Raw genomic sequence first — 19,753 nt, 5'->3', positions numbered from 1 at the left:
ACCTCTGACTGACTTTAAGGCCCTGTGCAAAGCAGGAAATGAAGACTAAGGCAGAGTTCTAAACTTCTTTTGCATTAAAGAAGTGCCCCAACACACAGAGAGAGTCCATCAGCTTTATGTTGGAATCACGTATAAAAATCACTAATTATGAACTCATCACTAAGCTTACATTGAATAGAGACTTCAGCAGCCACTTCATAACAGAGAATACAGATTTTATAAAATTAGTCCAAGAATGTGACTAAACAAGATCATCATCATCAACAACAATAATAACAAAGTAACAATGGCAAAGCACAGGGAGAGAAGAATCTGATTTTCAGAGTAACTACATTATGTTATTTAAAATGTCCAATTTTGGGGGCTCAGTCAGTGAAGCATCCAACTTCAGTTCAGGTCATGATCTCACTGTTAGTGAGTTCAAGCCCAAGCCCCATGTTGGGCTCCGTGCTGACAGCTCAAAGCCTGGAGCCTGCTTCAGATTCTTGTCTCCCTTTCTCTGCCCTCTACCCCCCCCCAAAAAAAAATAAACACTAAAAATTTTTTTAAATAATTAAAAATGAAATGTCCAATTTTCAACAAAAAATCATGAGACACTGAAAGAAAAAGGGAAGTATGGCACATATAAAGGAAAAAAAGTAATCAATAGAAATTTTCTGAATTTCTGAAAAAGCAAAATTTTAGAGCTTACTAAAAATTCTTTTTAATAGCTATCACAAATTTATACAAAGAATTAAAGGAAATCATGTTTAAAGAATTAAAGGAACATATGAAAGTAATGACTCACCAAGCAGAGAATATCAACAAGAGACATCAAAAGAGATGAAAATTATGTTTAAAAATTAGTAATTCTATGGTTAAAAAGTTACAACTGAAGTGAATATTCCACTAGAAGGGCTCAATAGCAGATTTTTTTTAATATATGAAATTTATTGACAAATTGGTTTCCATACAACACCCAGTGCTCATCCCAAAAGGTGCCCTCCTCAATACCCATCACCCACCCTCCCCTCCCTCCCACCCCCCATCAACCCTCAGTTTGTTCTCAGTTTTTAACAGTCTCTTATGCTTTGGCTCTCTCCCACTCTAACCTCTTTTTTTTTTTTCCTTCCCCTCCCCCATGGGTTCCTGTTAAGTTTCTCAGGATCCACATAAGAGTGAAACCATATGGTATCTGTCTTTCTCTGTATGGCTTATTTCACTTAGCATCACACTCTCCAGTTCCATCCACGTAGCTACAAAAGGCCATATTTCATTTTTTCTCAATAGCAGATTTAATTTGTAGAAGAAAGAATCAGTAAAAGTGAAAATAGATTAATTTCATTATCTAAGTTTGTGACCAAAAAAATGAAAAAAAATGAGCAGAGTTTCAGATACCTGTGGGATACCATTAAGCATGCCATCATATACTCAGTGGGAGACGCAGAGGGAGAGATGAGACAGAGAAAGGGGAGGGGGGGCAGAAAAAAATATATTTGAAGGAATAATGACCAAACACTTCCCAAATTTGATGAAAAACATCAAGATGCTCAACAGACTTCAGGTAGAATAAACTAAAAGAAGTCCACACCTAGAAACAGAGTCCAACTTCTAAAAGACAAAGAATCTTGACAACAGCAAGAGAAATCAACTTTTTGTGTACAAATGATCCTCAATAAGTTCAGCTGACTTCTGGTCAGAAACCATAGAGGACAGGAAGCAGTGGAATGGTGTATCTAAAGGGCTGAAGAAAAAAGGCTGTTGGCCAAGAATTCTATATGTAGAAAACTATACTTCAAAAATAAAAGGAAAAGCAATTCCAAGATAAACAAAAATTGAGAGAATACGTTTATAGCTAACCTTCCTTACAAGAAATAGTAAAGGAAATCCATGTGCATGTCAATAAAGTAAAATACATATCTCAATAAAGTAATTTAGATAATAATATGAATCATTTAGGCTGAAATGGACAACAGAGAGTAACTTAAGTCCATATGAAGAGAGAAAGAGCACCAGTAGAGGAACATAGGTAAATATAACATCTTTTGTCTGACCTAAAAGACACTACTGCATAGAGCAATAATTATAAAACTGTGTTGATGGCAAGATAATATATAAAGATATAATTTGTATGATAATAAGAGCACAAAGAAGGAAGAAAGAATAGGGTTATTTTGTAGAAAATCTTTATATATTACTTAAATTAAGTTGGTATTAATACAAAGTAGATTGTTTTAACTTAACATGTTAATTGTAATCCCCAGGAAAATCTCTAAGAAAATAACTAAAAAACATAGTTAAAAAAAAACAAGAGATGGGGCGCCTGGGTGGCGCAGTCGGTTGGGCGTCCGACTTCAGCCAGGTCACGATCTCGCGGTCCGTGAGTTCGAGCCCCACGTCCGGCTCTGGGCTGATGGCTCAGAGCCTGGAGCCTGTTTCCCATTCTGTGTCTCCCTCTCTCTCTGCCCCTCCCCCGTTCATGCTCTGTCTCTCTCTGTCCCAAAATAAATAAACATTGAAAAAAAAAATTAAAAAAAAACAAGAGAATTAAAATGGCACACTAGAAAATACTTTTTAACACAAAATAAAAGAATGAAAGAGGAATAGAGGGGAAGAAAGACATGACATATAGAAAACAAATAGCCTAAAGACATGCATAAATCCTACTTGATCAATAGTTACATTAAATGCAACTGGGTTAAATACTCCAATTAAAAAGCAGATACTGGCAGAATTAATTTTTTTAAAGCCACAACATAACTACATAGTACCTACAAGTGACAAACATTGGGTTCAAAGTTAGTTTGCATGGAAAAAGATAGACCAGGAGAGCTGGAGTGGCTATGCTAATATCACATTATACAGACTTTACGGCAAAAAATATTACCAGCAACAAAGAAAGACACTGTTTAAATGAAAAAAGAGACAATTCATCAGGAAGTCAAAAATTATAAACATATGTGCCTAAGAATAGAGTCCCAAAATACATGAAGCATAAACTTACAAAATTGAAAGGAGAAATAGATAACTCACAGTAACAGTTGGAGAGTTCAATATCCCCCTTTTAGTAATGAATAGATCAAAATGGAAAGAGAAGAATTGAGAATGTGTGAACCAACTACACCTAACAAACACGTATAGAACACCTGTTACTGAACTGGGCCCTTGGGCTCTCTAAACAATGGAAATTGACAAGAGGCAGAACAGGAGTTCCAGGCAAGGCTTTACTGGGGCTTATGCTCAAGCACAAGAGAGAGAGCACAGAGGAAAAGTCCTTCAGGCTGGCTCCCAAGGAGAGGTGGGGGAGAGCTTTAAAGAGGCCCATGGGGCGCCTGGGTGGCTCAGTGGGTTAAGCATCCGACTTCAGCTCAGGTCACGATCTCTCAGTCCGTGAGTTCGAGCCCCGCGTCGGGCTCTGGGCTGATGGCTCGGAGCCTGGAGCCTGCTTCCGATTCTGTGTCTCCCTCTCTCTCTGGCCCTCCCCCGTTCATGCTCTGTCTCTCTCTGTCTCAAAAATAAATAAACGTTAAAAAAAAAAAATTTTAAAGAGGCCCAGGTGGGAAAAGGGTGATATTTAAGCATGAAGAGGTGGAGATTTCGTGGCTCCTGTGCACTTAAACGTCGTGCTTCTTCATGTGTCGCGTGTCTAACCGGCAGGTTAATCTCCACCCTTGGGTACGATTTTTAGTATTGTAACAAGGTTACAAGTCAGTGAAAGGTCAGTGCGGGGGGCCATCTTGGCATAGACCGGTTTCATTCTGTCTTCTCCAGTCTTCATAGTAGAGTCCCTCCTTTCACTAAGTCCCTCCTGCTTCCTCATTCCTGCAAGATACACTACCCAGGAGGCATAGAGCATTAGCTTTACTTTTTATGAGGACAGCCAAGGAATCCTGTATTTTGCAGTTAGAATTGAAGGGACCTTAGTCCAGTCTCTGCTCTGTCTCACACCCAATCACAGCAAAATATACACTCTATACTAATTGTATAGAATGCCCACAGAACATTCTCTAAGATAGACCATAAGTTAGGTCATAAAACAAGTCATCAATAAATTTCTAAGAAGTAAAATTATACAAACTATGTTCTCTGATCACAATGGCATTAAATTAGGAATCAGTAACAGAAATTTGGGAAACTCACAAATATGTGGAAATTAAGAAACAAACTCCTAAATGACCAATAAGTCAAGAAGAAATCACAAATAAAATCAGAAAATACTTTATGATGAATAAAATTAAAACACAACATACCAAATCTTGGGGATCCAGGAAAAGCAGTGCTTATACCTAACTTATATAACTGTTAACATTTACATTACAGGTGGGTCTGGTCACTATCACAGAAGTAACTTGAGAGTTACACCTATCCAATTGTACCAGCATATCTTAAAACCATTTTAGAACTTTTATGGAATAATTTCTAGGGTACCTATTATGGTTTTTAAAAAAATATCTTCAATGATAGCAATTCTTTGAATTTAAAGGTATTACATAATTTTTGAAAACAGAAGTCATATTAGTGAATAAATTGAGTGGTGAGGCTAAAGATTCCATTGTTGGTCTAAAGAAGTGATACTATTTTGATGAAGGCATTTTCAAAACAGGACAGTGGGTGGTTCCTGAAGAGGAATTCCAAACATGCATGAAGCAAAAAAAAAAAAAAAAAAAAAGGAAAAAAGAAAGATTGGAATAAATGAATAAACTATAGAGGATGACTGTTTTGAGTACAACAGTTATTTAAATGTATGCTTTAGGGCACATTTCTAACATAAGTATCCTCAGTGCCTCATTACTTGAAGTATCTCACCATTTCCAAGTGGTTATCATTATATCTGCCCCTGTTTTGTTGGTTCCAAGAGAAATTAGAAATGGTGAATAGACAAATATTGGCCTAGGAGTTTGGTCTTCTAAGTTAAGTTTGTATTGACTAAATGAGTTCCTATTTGATCTTAATTTGATTTTTCCATTGTTTTGACAATTGAACATGTGTTCACAAGTCTAGAGATATGTGCACATGTGGAGACATACCCATACAGAACACAATAGACTATTTTTAAAGCCAGAAAGTCTGTGTGCTATATATACCCATCTTTATAAACCTATTTTTTTATTTCCCTAGCTGTCTCTGTAGGCTACCAATACCACATAGTAACTGCCAATAACTAATAAAAATAACGATTAAGTTATATGCAATATAAACTACTATATAAAGGCTAAACAGTAAACACTGTTTACAGCTTACTATGAGAAAATGGAAACCTCATTGTGCCAATATGAACAAGATCTCCTCTTATCCTGTAATTCAAAGGCTAAAACTTTGAAAATTATGAGTCCCAATTGATTGCCATACTAGAAACAATTATTATCTGATCTGTTCTTCTTTATAGTATTAGTAATGTCCTAATATTCTAAAGGACCTTAATCAAACATTCAATGTTTTAAGAAATATCTGGATGTTAGCCAAATTTGTAAGATAGCACAAGCTAGAGCAAAAGAGGTGGTGAGAGGGACATAAGGAAAGTGAAAGCTATTGCAGAAAAACTGACTAGAACCGTGGAATCTGATTATAGGGAGCTTAGAAGGTAGGCTTGGCAGGGGAACAAAGCCGTGTTTCACCTTGGAAAGCCGTGAGGCACTGCACATGACAAAAGCTGCTAATTATGAATGATAAGATTTAGGACAAATAGGAAGCTTTTAGGCGAAAGGATTTTTTAAAAATTCTGTTAAAGTGTGTATAAAAGCAAACCATACATTGTCTTTTGAAACCTTTGGGAAACTTCATAATTTTTAAAATGTAAAGTTCACTTTTATTAAACATATGGGTAAGTTTGAAATTATTCAGAATATTAAAATTAATTTGAAAATAATTAAAATTCAGAAAAACCTCAGGTGTACATCCAAGTTCTGGGCAATATTAACATGTTATAAAAATTGCTCAGGCAATTTACAGTGAACAGGTGTGTGAAGTAATTGACAGGGGAAAAAGTTCAGACATTAATTAGCAAGAATTATGAATATCCTTGTTGAATTGTTTTCTCTCCATTGACATATTTTTAAGCATATGTGTAGAGGAAATTTTTTTCATTATGAATACGCATGGAAAATGAACTCTTACTTATTCATAATACTCAATGCTTTTGCCATTAATTGCTTGATGAGACATGGAAGGAACACAAAAAGAAAAATGCTCTAAACCAAAAGAAAAATGTTATAAATATTTTTGAAAGTTTATTCAGTCTTGCTAATAATGTTGAAATGTCTACTTCCAAATCCAACAAAATAAGGATTCATGCACTCAAAGAGTATCTCTGTTGAAACTTGGAGAGAAAAGAATAATTATGCCAAAAATAGGACCCAAGTCCTACCTTAAGAAGCTTCCAGGAGGAGGGAAGCCAGTACAGAAAAGCAGAATGTTAGAAAATAATATGAGAACTACCATGAGAAACATAGAGGATGGGATAAGGACTCTGCTCTGGAGGAGGAAGGATGGTAGGATTTGGCTTTGAATCAGGTAGTCAAGATTAGAGGCAAACATTGTACTATTTTTTTAATGTTTTTATTCATTTGTGAGAGACAGAACATGAGTGGGGGAGGGACAGAGAAAGAGGAAGACACAGAATCTGAAGCAGGCTCCAGGCTTGAGCTGTCAGCACAGAGCCTGACACAGGGCTCGAACTCACAAACCACGACCTGAGCCAAAGTCAGACACTTAACCCACTGAGCCACACAGGTGCCCCATAGGGACAAACATTTTAGACAGAGATGGGGTTGTGTAAAGCTGCAGATTTCTAAGGAAGCCTATTGTGCTGGTGCTGTCCAGACACTGTAGGACAGTATGGTAACAAACACCTGGAAGGTGGGAGAGGCTTTGGAAGCAGGTCATGGCAAGAGGCTGGGAAGACTCTGGGGAGAGTGTGAATTTGAAAGCTTGAAGAGCCTGCAAGAGTGTTTCATGAAATCCTAATGACCTTTGAGACGCTTGTGAATGATGGCTTGAGGAGGAAAGTGAAGAAAATGTTATTTGAAACTGGAGGAAAATGATCTTTTTTATATAGTGGCAGAAATTTAGCAACCCTATCACTTGATATAGTAAGTAGAAAACTTATGGAATGAACTGTGTGATCTTAGCTAAGGAGATTTCCAGATACTGTTGAGAGTATTTCTTGGTTTCTTCTTACTGCTTATGATAAATGTGAGAAAAGAAAGGTAACTAAAGAAGGGACTTCTAAACAAAGAAGAACTTAAAATTTCAGCCTCTCCAGAAAATAAATGGTACTACAATTAAGAAATGGCTGGGGCATGGGACTCTTGATCTCAGGGTTGTGAGTTCAAGCCCCATGTTGGGTGTAGAGATCACTTTAAAAAATAAAATCTGAAAGAAAGAAGAAAGAAGGAACGAAAGAGAAAAAGAAAGAAAGAGAAAGAAAGAAAGAAAGAAAGAAAGAAGGGAAAGAAAGGAAGAGGAAAGAAAAAGATCAAATCCAGGACACTCTGAAGAAAACATGATCCAATCACGAAGCCAAATGTTTAAAATCCTCTGTTAAGACCTCAGAAATATTGAAGACAGTACATCAGAGAATCATTCAGTCAAATAATAAGGCTTTTAAGAAGCTTGAGAGTGTTGTTCCTCAAAAGGCTCAGCAGAAGTCCAAGGCAGAGAAGAGTGATTCTCGAAGAGATCTGTGGGGGTGGTTTTTTCTAATGGAGTCAATCCCAATAAAAACTCACAGGTGACCTATACAATTTTTAAAAGATTCACGTCACCAGGTGCACCACCAGCTTGGACTAAGATGGGCAGAGGGAGCACAAAGAGGTTAGGGATTTGAATTCTCAAACTTCTCTGGGCAGGAACTAGGCTGAGGAACCATCTAATAGTCGGCTTATGGGGGAGAAGACTTCAGCCTTCACTTATATCTTTACCTATTGGAAGCTTGTAAGAGTTCCCAAGAAGATCCCGATAGCTATGGTGACTAGGCTTAAGTTGTGACGGCTCAGGTCTGTCCCAGCACGAAGCATGAGACTGACAGGGCACTGAACATTTTCTTCACTTTCATGACACTGTGCACATAGTGTTCATGTGATGGGGTCTCCAGGTACTTGGAGAGCTGGCCTCTTGAGGGAAGCCTGGAGGCAGCACTTGGCAGCAGCAGCTGTTTCAGGGTGGGCTGGAGCAGCCACAGGGAGGTACCCTCAGGTGGTGTCCTGCCAGGAGAGGCCACTCTCCCTGACATACCATTTCTAAACTTGTGTAAAAATACTTTAGAAGTCTCTACAAATAACTGGGTGAGTTTGAGGGGGTTCAGAGGACCTAAGCTTTGCAGTTGAGGCCATGAGCCAACTAAATACAGATTAGTACCTTTCATGAGACCCTATTTGTACCTGCAACAATGCCTGTGGAACATAAATTAAAAGCTCTTAGAGAAGCCCTGTATGAGGAGCAGGAGAAATAAGTTACTGAAGGAGGAGCATCAGGAACCACTTATCCTCCTGATGGGTGTGGATCATGAGGTGGGGTTGGTGTCCCCTTTCAGAGAAAGGAGTGCTCAAACGAAAAGATGAAGTGGGTTTCAGTGCCCTCCCTTTGTGCAGGAAGTGAGGGAGATTGACCCACTCAGTTTACTTCAGGAGAGGGCATGGAGAGGTGGGAATATGATTGGTTCCTATCTCTGAGTCCCAGGCCCTGAAACTCTAGCACTGAGGATTTATTTTTGTAAAAGGGTGGAGATGTCCATTGGGACCTATATTGTTCCAATATTGGAGGGTAAAGGAAAACTGTATCTCTACTCATACCATTTCTGACACTGAACGTGTGGAGGTTTTCATCATATTAAACAATTCTAGCACAAACTACTTGGAGTTTGCACATACCTCACAGGTTAAAAGCTCAGTCCCACAAGGCTGCCCCTAGTTCAGGGGCCAATCACAGGTGATGAGTCCCCAGGTTACCCCCCACTTCTGTATGACATGACTACAAATCTAAGCTCCCTGTGACCCCTTCCTAAGACTCAATTATTTGCTACAATGGTTCACAGAATCCAGGGGAAAACTTCACTCACTATTACCAATTTATTATAAAGGGCATTATAAAGGATACAAATGAACAGCCAGATGAGAAGGTCCATAGGGCAAGGTCCAGAAGGGTCATAAGCACAGAAACTTCTGTCCCTCTGGAGTTTGGGGTAAACCATTCCCCTGGCACATGGATGCGTTCTTGTTCACCAGCTCAGAAACTCTCCAAACCTCTTTGTGTGGGGTTTTTATAGACATTCCATTATATAGGCATGATAGATAAAATCATTGGCCGTTGGTGATTAACTCAGTCCCCAGCTCCTTTCCCCTCCCTGGAGGTGGAGAGAGGAGGCTGGAAGTTCCAACCTTCAATCACCTGGCTGGTTCCTCTGGCAACCGACCCCATCCTCCAAGAATGACCTCAGTGGCCATAAACTCAGGTATGGTTAGAAGGGACTGATCATGAATAACAAAAGATACTCACTCTTCTCATCCTTGCTACTCAGGAAATTCCAAGGGTTTTAGGAGCTCTGTGCCAGGAACCAGGGATAAGACCAAATATATATTTATTAAAATATCACAATATCACAAATGATCAATGAGGTTTCCCCACTTTGGGGAAGAAGTCAGAATACCTCACCTAGAGGTCAGAGTGGGGAAAAACCTGGGGCTCATTCTAAAGAGAGGGATAGGATTGCTTTGTGTGAGACAATAGAAAATTCAGTGGGTCTGTCTCAAGCCAGGTAAAGGTGGGCAGTTTTGTTGACACTGAGTATCTCAGTGTTGATCACTGCTGGGCTAACATGTGAATGTTGACATGGGTGTGAATGTCATCCTCAGGCACAAAGGCATGCTTGATGCTGAAGAGTCTCAGCAGCATTTCCGGCCAATGCTGCCCCCAGAAAGCAATGTGGCTGCTGATGACTGGGTGGCCATTATATACTGAAATATTTCAGTGGCAGATTTTCTGAAGCAGGTGCCTTACAAGCATCTGAGGAATATTCACTAAGATACATTAAAGGGATTGAATTGCTAATTGCCTTAATTTATTAAACAGTGTTCTGATACTAGACACTTTACATATATCTTAGTCAATGTTTTCTATTCATAGGGAACAAAAATCCTAAATCTTTGTGGGTACATTGCAATCACCATGTTTTCAACTGGGAGAGTTGTTTTCTCCACCTTGGGGCTGGCCAGTGTGCAAATGGATCTGGAGCCCCAAATAAATAGCATGGCATCATTCTTTTAAGGTATGGGTTCTTAATGTCATGGGACTTTTAACGTGTCAGAACTTGTCATAAAAAAGAGTTTGTATTGCATTTACCAAGTCCACTTATTTGAATAATTTAGCTCATCAACCAAAGGATAAATAAAGTCCATGTTTATTTGTCAATATAATACATATATATGACTGTTATACATCTTTATAAGGCAAAGAAATACAGCTGAATTAAACTATGTTCAGAAATAAAAAATATACATGACAAATGCAGTCACCACATTGTGAATCCATTTTTATTTCTTATCTACACTACTAAACTTCATCGAAAGGACTCACTGACATCTATCGGATGGGACAAGTACAAAATACATACAATTCAAGATCGGAACACTCAGGTATTAGATGTTCTCTGCTCTCTTGAATAAGTAGTGGTTGAGTTATAAGCCTTCATGGAAGGTGAAACTACACACATAAAGATTACTTATGGAAAGTACACCTGACTGAAATGTATCTAGGAGACATACATAGACCTTCAAATGTGAGAAACTGTTGACTTCGTGCAAGGCAAGGAAGTTGCCTTCATCTGGAAATTGAGCATCTGATAGTCTGATAGTCCAGCTTCAAGTTTCCTTTAGGACAGCAAGCCATTTGCCTTTTGGAAATATAATTTTCATCCCAAAAAGGCTTCAGGGGAGCATTATGATGGATAAGAAGATGGACTTTGATTCTAACTGAAGAAAAAGAGAAAGAAGTAAAAAAAAAAATCAAAACAAAGCAAAAGCAAAATAGGGAGCATCACAGCTATTGAGAAGTGAGCCATGCAGCCTAGACCCATGCTGAACTTGCCAGCGGATAGAGAGCTGAACTGAGTTCACTGGGCATGCCTGCTCAGACCCCTGCTTTGCCCTCTTGCCTCACTTGCACAGATGAACTTTCCAAATGAGGTTCCCTCAGCTGGCCTGTAATCCTAACTAAGCAAGCACATGTAGGCATCCTGACACCATTTGCCTAATGCCTAGGGTGGGGGTACTGGGAGCAGAAGGAAGAATAAAGGAATGAAATAAAGAATAAGACCCTCATTTCCCTAATATCAAATACATATTTTGATTTTAAAACAAGAAAAAAATTCTACTCTAGTTTCCATAAAAATAGTGAAAATGTAATAATTCACGTATCTTTCAAAACACATTCACATCCAAGTATGCCACAACAATAGCAGCATGCCTATTTACATTTTTGAGGAAAGAAAGCAAAATAATGTCAAGTCAGACAAAAAGTAACTAAAAAACAAACATGAGAATTACCCAATTTTGACTTGGAAATCTTTCCCCAAGGTAGTTCAGGTGAGAATCCATTTCAGATGCTTTTATGTAACAAATTAGGGCATGAGCTCTTTTCTCCCTGATTTTTTGAAATAGCAACAGGTTGTGGGTAAGTGTTGGTGTCTTACAAATTACAAAAGGGGCATGCTTTTTCTTTAATCCTTTGTGAGGTTTGTTTCTCTCTAGGCAGTGGGAAGTGCCACATCAGTGCTTTAATTTCCTCTATTTTCTAAAGCAATGGCTACTGCCTAATGCGAGTGAGTGAAGCCATAACGTCCATTAAGTGGGTGGGGGAGAAGTACAGCCTATCAAATCCTAATGACTTCTTGGAAAAAATGATCACAATAGTCCAAGTCTCGCCAGACTCAGCTTCTCTGGTCCATGCTTGCATCTGGTTTGATTCCTCTGCTGTGCAAAGCCCCCTTTCCCATCAAAGTGGCAATCTACCAAGTTACCAGTGCTTGCTGGAGCAGCCACACATGGGTGTGGAGGGAGGGAACAGGATGAGCAGGAGACCGAAAATCTCCCATTTCACTGTAACTGTAGACTGTAATAATCAACTCTGCGATGCAAACTATCCTCAGCTCTCATATAAAAGGCACCCCGCTGGCACGGGGATACCTCCCCATCCAAATGTGGAAATTCAACTCCAAATTCAAAGGAGACTCGTTTTTAAAGTAGAGTCTCCTTTCTAAACCTCTTTTTAAAAAAAATCACACCCACTGACTGCAGGGTCATTAGTGGATTAATTTGTCAAAGAAATCGTTCCTTCATTTGGCCTAAGCTGCCTGTCCCACGTGTGTTGGGGTCTGGTGAAAGGTTCTCTGCCAGCGTGAGTCAGGATGAGAGTTGGATGCAAAAGATCTCCTGCTCTATCTGGTAGAGATTCCACACCACAGGACAGAAAACGCCCTTCCATGAGGGGTTTCAAATCAGACCCTTGCGTCTTATTTAGCATTTGAGTGAATGCCAGCTCTCTGTGGTCTGAGTATTAATGCATGCACTGACTTGTATTTTTCCAGCCTCAATGAATACCATCAGCTAAAGATAGCACAGTAATATAACACTTCAGTCACAAGGCTTTGTTGTGTTTGTGTGTGTGTGTATGTGTGTGTACGTGTTTGTTTGTTTTTTTTTAAGGAAACCAAATTAACCATTTTAAGCACAGTCACATAACAGGTAACAGGAGAAAACCAACCTTGGATAAATGCATAGGCCAAAGGAAAAAAGAAATGCATCATAATGTAAGAGCAAAGCTAGAAAGGAGTCAGTTTTATAGCTAGCATGACCACTAAATTGGCATATGGTCCTAACTAAATTACACATTTTCTTCTGTCTCTACTTCCCTTTTACCTTACACATGAGAATAAGAACATTGCACAGTTATTCATGGGCATGCTATAAGCATCCACTAGGTGCATATGAGCAATAATGGAGAAAAGTCAATGCCAGTTAAAACTGCCCTCACTAACATGGCCATCAAGTCATTCTTATTTCATGTCACTGCTATTGTGACTACCAGAGCCTAGAATGATTTACAGCTAAAAATAAAGACATTATTATAGCTGATCTCAACACAGGAGTTATTTGGAAATGGGAAATATGAGGAAAACTTAAGAGGCTGAATAGTGAGCTTGATGATGGATGTGTAATAGGAATTTAGTGTGGCTTTGCGTGGCCTCCTCTTCGTAAAGAAACGACGCACATGTTTCACCCTTGAGAGGCCCAATGCCCTTCTGCTGTATACAGTCAGGCTCATGTCCATTATTAAATATCTGTAATGAAATGCCACATGAGCTCCAGAGCAAGAAGAAGCTTCCAACTGGAAGTTATTCTCATATCCAAAGAGTGAGCAGCAGTGTTCCCTTCACCGTTGATTTCTGGATGTTCTTTCTTCACAACCACTGAGCCATGTGAGACTCCACGTAGGTGAGATTACCGGTCTTCAGAAATGCTGGAATTTACCCAGAAGCCTGAGTGCTATTTCCCAAGTCATTGCAACACTGGAAGCAAAGCACTGTCCTTCCTTGGCATGCACACGGCCCATGTCTCATTGGTAATGGCAGCATGAGGAAAGTTCTTGTGACTATCAACATTTTTCCAAAGGTTGTAATTCCAAAGACTAACCATAAACAGATACCTCTTGCTCCACCTATGAAAACTAGAGCATTTCATGCAAGCAAATGTACAATCAGAAGACAGCAGGGAGTGTCTTGAGAAATGCACGTCACGCATTTGAAAGTAGAATCAGCTACTCAGAAGAAACTGATGAACTTGGAGAAAGTTCAGGATATATGGAAGATATAACGTCTGATGCCTCTTGCCTCGGGATTCAAAAACAGTTTGTGTTCCAGAAAGTAAATTATTTATCAGTTGGATTCACCTGATTTCAGACCAAATAAAAATAATAGAGTCTGAGAAACTAAATGCTCAAGGGTGTAAAAGACAGAATTTTTTTCTGGCGATATGATGGCCCCCTTTGAAAGGCATAGTTTAAGGACTGGAAGCAGTTTTCTCCCTCTAAATGTATCCTCCAGATTTAAATGTCTCAAATAAATGTCCGGTATGATTGCTCTAATAAGCTAAGAAAGAGAAGAAATAATGTACCCCCTGCCCCAGTGTCTAAAATCAAAAATTAAAAATGAAAACTCAAGATGGCCGGGAAGCATCTTTCCCGTTGTGCACTACCATGGGGTCTGGGGAGTTGAGGAAAGGGATGCAGGGCTTGTCTGCACCCCCTGGGACCACAGGACTAGGTGTCCCCCTTAACTGGGTACTCAGAGTTCAAGTGCAGCGGTTCCACTGCCCCCCCAGGGCCACCCGTCATCACAGGGGTCAAGGCATCAGAACTGCTGATTTTTCCAAAAATCTTCTCAAAGCAGCAGCAACCGCAGCAGTTTTCCTGCAAAGCAAACAAAATATGACTCTTGTTAATTCAGCAGGGCTTTTAAAATTGTAATTAGTTGGTTGTGCGCCTTAGGAAAACCACACATGATTTTTTTTATAATGTATGTGTGCATGTGAGAGAAAAAAAGAAACCCCTTGCAGGATTCCACTGCTTACCCGAGTTGGGTTTTTTTTTTTTCAGTTTATGCAAGATATTTTCGTACTATTTGCAAGATCGAAGGACAAGGCCTCTTTGTTTCATGTGAGGCACAGCCAGCTCCCCAGCTGCTACCACACCATCCATTCTGTCAGCCTGACCCCGCATCAAAGTAAGGCCACAGATTGCGCGTGGGAAAGATTTTCATTTGCTTTATGACCACGTTTGACATAGGCCCGCACAGGGTTTGCTGCCCTACATCAAACTCTGAGAAGGTGTCCTAAATTCAAGGCTCTGAGAAAGTGTCCTAAGTTCATAGTTCACGGGTTGGCAAAAGATGGAACGGAATCACAAAACGAAATGCCACCAGGTTGATTTTTAGAATATTTCCTCAATGCATCAAAAAACCTCTAACAAATTGCAGGAGATTTATATACCTCAATCGACATGATGGATCCTGCCTTATTCACAGGGCCTGGAAGTCATTCTTTTTCCACAGGAATAATCTTCAACCACCAGATTTTAAAAATCAATATTATCACAAAGTTGGTTTTACTCACTAGTGAAGCTTGCCAAAAACCCCATCTTATCCTGGCAGGAAATACTATAAAAAATGACTTAAAAAAAATTCTTCTCAAATGAGGCTGCTCTCAGAGTTAATGTCTTAAGCTTACATTTTAATTTGAAAAAAAAAGAGTAAAAAAAGTAAACTGGGAGGCACCCACATCCCATGGACCTTAAACAATGCTTCCCAGGCCTGCAGTGCAACCAAGTTGAAATTCTGTGGCTCACTGGAGCTGAGGTCCCCAGAGAGGAAGGCAGCCAGCCCAAGGGACCGTCTGGAGGCAGACCTGACCACGCTCAAAGGTCTCATCAAGCAATTCAACAAAGACAGTAGCTAACTGTGCCAGTGTCATCAGCTCCAATGTTTTGTCCTCCACATAACTGTCACTGCTTGGGCTGCTACTGGCCTACATTGCCTTGGGTTCAAAGGACCAACGTGGCATGGAAGGATTCTACTGCCTCCCGCTACCATTTCCTCCTCTTTCTCTCCCTGCCAGCCCCTGGTGACAGGCATGCCTTGCAGTGCAACCTCCAGTCACCCAATGAATTCATTCCTACCAGGCCTCAAAAGTGACTCCAGTGTTTAGGGTGGGAAGGCAGTTTGTGGCAAACCCTTGAGGTTTGTGGTCACCGGAGACAAAATTGCTGGGGGATGGAGGGAGGGAGAGTTCCCCGCAGACTCTGGTGCCCACCACTCACGGGTGAAGGCCAGGCTGTACCTCAGTGAGCCTGACCACCCAGGCCTGGGAGCAGGGAGCGTCCTTCCTTTCTCCACATTATCACAAGGCACACAGCTACATTCTACTCTTCCAAAAACTTTACCGTCCTTGCTATCTTTGACCCATGATAGCGGCCTTTGTAAGTAGGAAGCACAAGCCTTCCTGCTGATGTTTCATAGATTTCTACATAAGTGGTAGACTGGGAAGGAATGACCCTTACACCAAAGGCTGAGTGCTTTCCTAACTCTGGCCTGGGACTTTCATTATGATATACTGACTTATTTCTACCCGATCTTATTCTACAAAAGATTTCAAGGCAGCTTGCAAGAATATAGAGTCAAACAGACAAACAAAAACCTCAGGACCAGAGTAAATACAAATGAGAATAAAAGAGTAAGACCAGCAGGCAGCAAGAATGCAGACTCACAAGTCATCAGTCCTACACATTTGTTAAAATTGAGCAGTAACAGTGGCCATGGACTTACTGCCCCAAGTGAGAGAACTGGCTTGCTGGAGGGTAAATGGCCCCCCAACAAGGACATATATGTTGAGATTTCTAAAAGTTCTCTGTAATAAGTACAAGGCTTTAGGCTTCTCCTTTAGGGCATAAATTAAGCTAGCTTTTGATTCAATCAAAAGTATTCATGTGTAAATCCATCTCTTAATAATTCTGACAAAATTCTAAGCAGGGTACAGGCTGTGTATGAAGTGGTATGGTTCCTCCAGCTCCAAGACTGGGCCAATACCAGGAAGCAGTTCAGGAAAGAAAAACAAGCATGGGCTTTAAATTCAGGGACACCTGAGAAGTCATGCTGTACCATTTACGTGACTTTGGGGGAGTTATTTAGTGTGTGGGTCTCGAGACTGGTTTCCCCATCAACACAAAAAAGGTATTACTTCTTCTGATCCCAATTGTAAGGACTACCAGAGATGGTTTTGTTCAATTACTGGCACCTACTGAGATAATTATCAAGTACCTACTATGTGCCAGGCCCTGGTATCCAGGCTTTGCATGGATTATCTTGTTGGAGCCACTCAACAAGCATAGGAAGTAAGACTATCCCCAACCCACAAAACAGGAAATTGAGGTTTCTGTGCTAGAAAATGGCAGAGCCAGGCTGCACACACAGCAGTCCAAAATTGGAGCCCTCCCCCTCAGCAGAAACACTGCCCTGCTTCCCACATAGTCAGTGCAACACACATTTGATTTCTTTCTTGCTACTCCCTCTTAAGGCTTGCACAACATCTCTTCAGAAAGACCTGAGACCAACCTTTCAAATGGGCACCTTCCATGGACTATTTGGTCACAAGGTCCTTCACATTAGAGCAGCAATTCTTCTTCTTCTAGGGAAATCACAAGACATTTGAAGAAGAATTAGAACTTTAGAATTAGAATATATATATATATATATATATATATATATATATATATAATTTCATTCCTCACTTCTGATATGAGAACACCTGAAGAGTCAATAACTTCCTACTGGTTGAAAATGTTCTTCAAGAGATGTTCTAGAAGCCTAAACTGATCATGACCCTCCAACAGACGCATTGAACCACCTTCAGGGACCAGCTTGAGCATTCCCCACTTTCCCCTGTCATCACTACCTTTCCTCTCAGAGTCAGAAACAAAGAGCTGAGCACCTAATGACACTTCATTTTTATGTGTGTGTTTGGTCAAAACTCCCTTCCACAAATATTCATGTTGACAAAGCTTGAGGGTCAAGACTGAGACCAGATGAGGACAAAAATGAGTCAGATACAACTTTTGCTTTTCAAGCATTATTTAAGTGCCACAAGAGAGGTTCAAGAAGACAAAAAAAGCACCTCCAGTTTGGGGGTTGAGAAGAACCATCTTAAAGGAGGTGGCATTTAAAGTAGGTCTCAGGCACTGACTAGGATTTGGGCTGATCTGGAAGCAGTAGCAAAGACAGGATGGGACACCTGATATCAGGGCATGTCAGAGCAGGCTGGACGGTTGGGTGTGTTAGTTTGGTGTGCACGATGGGGAATACTGGAAGAATTTATGGTGTGGGAGTAATATGATCAGAGTTGTCATTAATGAAATAATGATTTGGTGAATTAGAAAAGAGATGGGTAGATATGGAATATCAGCCCCTACAGTATTTTATTAGTTCAGCATATTGGAAAAAGGACAAGAGCTGAGGTTGTAACACTGGGATTGGGAAGGAAAGGTAGAGGCTTATTAGTCCTGGCAGAAAGGAAACAATGTCATATTTGTTCATTTTTCTTTCCTCCAGGCCCAACACATTTATTAAGCCTGCAGTAGGTGCTTGATGGGTTCTAATAGATTTGTAATTTGGGAATGCTTTCTTCCACTCAAGCTGAGAGCTGTTTCTGATGGAAGGTGGTTTATGTATGGATGGTTGGCAATGTAAGAGCATAATACAGAAGGCAGAGAGCTACAGGGCTTTAATTCCTAAGGAAAAATCCTTTTTAAATTTACTGACTGATTATAAGCATGTTTAGTGGTTAATAAATTGTAAGTTTTTATTTTTAAGCATGAAACAATTAAAAGAGATAAATAAAAGTTTATAAAAGCCTTTTAAAATATAGTTTCAATTTGAATAGTAAATAGTTTGGCATAAGAGTTAAATGTTCAACATAAAGTTACATTCTGATTTTATAAAACATATCAGAACCAAGATTATTCCAAAAATGAATCCTCTGGAAAAATCTAGTCTCAATATTTCTTTAAAAATAAAATACACTAAGCTTGAATACTGGCTTTCAAGAACACCAAAAATGTACTGTACAGGAAGAGTTCTGGAAATATCATCAGGCCTCCTTTGCCCAGAAGCCCATTATCCAGCAGGATAGTAGAGTAGTGAAGCTCTGCCCAGGTTCCAGAGCCTGCCTGTCTACACTGGGGAGCTAGCTCCATCACTTCCTCCTGGTGAGATCCTGGACAAGTACCCCTGTCTTCGGTTTCTTTACCTATATGAGGATAATAACAACACCTGTTTCAGAGAACTGGTATGTGGATTAAATGAATTATTTTTTGTAAAGCAGTGAGAACAGTGCCTGGCACAGTGCCATATAATTATAACTTTAATGATAACTGACTAGATTTATACAGTGGAATTTGTAATTTTTTTTCAAATCTCCATCGTTCTTGAAATATCAATTTACCTAGGTACCAACAGTTGGATAGAATAACAAAAAGGTGATTTTTGCTGTTGTTATATGGTTTTAAAAAATATTTTAAGCACTTTTTAAACTGTATAATGTCATTAATTATCTGTTGTGGTTTCCATATTGTCCTACCACGTCAAAGTGTTATTTGGACACCAATAAGCTTGGATAAAAATACATTGGTGGAAAATTGGCCCAAAATAGGTTGGTAACCCTAATAAGCAGTTTATGTAGTCTGGGTGAGGTACCAACTAGGTAAAAAGTCTATTTTTACTTGACATCAGTACCAATTATCAAGGAAAGGTATATTCAGACACAAATAAAACTCAGTACTGATGCTGAATTTAGAAGTAAAGTTAATTTCAATAAAAACTGGATGTGGAAAAAATGAGTACCTGAAGCATAGTCATTCCAAGGTTTTTTGGTCACTGAAAAAGCTCCATTCCAAAACCCTGAGGAGTAGGGAGGATGGGGTGCAGAGATGGAGGAAATGAAAGTGTATCAAACGCATATGACTCCAGGGCATGACGGCAGCTATCTTAACCATGCTCACGTCAGAACTTCCCTGATAAGGCCCGAAGCACACATTGTTTCTTGCCTCTCCCTACATCTTGGCCAGGTAAACATCCTAAATGTTTAGTTGAGTTACTTAAATGTTACACTTTTGCTTTTGTGTTGTTTGTATAATCCACAGGGATGTGGGTGGAGAAAGTCTGGAGGAGGCTGTTGTAGTA

The 19,753-nt window shown here is 39.7% G+C and overlaps 1 protein-coding gene and 1 long non-coding RNA gene across 2 annotated transcripts in view; both read right to left on the bottom strand.

Moving 5' to 3' along the window:
* Window positions 1-10,356: 10,356 nt before the first annotated feature.
* Window positions 10,357-17,214, bottom strand: LOC122489303. The gene is made up of 2 exons (XR_006298889.1): window positions 17,132-17,214; window positions 10,357-14,436 (listed from the first exon to the last, which is right to left on the bottom strand). It is a non-coding gene; the product is annotated as an uncharacterized LOC122489303 (long non-coding RNA).
* A 1,553-nt stretch (window positions 17,215-18,767) lies between these two features.
* The window catches only part of MYLK4 (myosin light chain kinase family member 4), a 76,679-nt gene continuing 75,693 nt past the window's right edge, over window positions 18,768-19,753 (bottom strand). Inside the window, exon 11 of the mRNA XM_043593137.1 lies at window positions 18,768-18,821. Within this exon, the coding sequence (XP_043449072.1) occupies window positions 18,768-18,821 (54 nt within the window). The remainder of the gene's footprint in view (window positions 18,822-19,753) is intronic.

This window comes from Prionailurus bengalensis, chromosome B2, assembly GCF_016509475.1.
Source record: "Prionailurus bengalensis isolate Pbe53 chromosome B2, Fcat_Pben_1.1_paternal_pri, whole genome shotgun sequence".
Lineage (NCBI taxonomy): Eukaryota > Metazoa > Chordata > Mammalia > Carnivora > Felidae > Prionailurus > Prionailurus bengalensis.
Note: the sequence above shows the minus strand (reverse complement) of the source record. Positions and strands in the feature narration are given on the sequence as shown.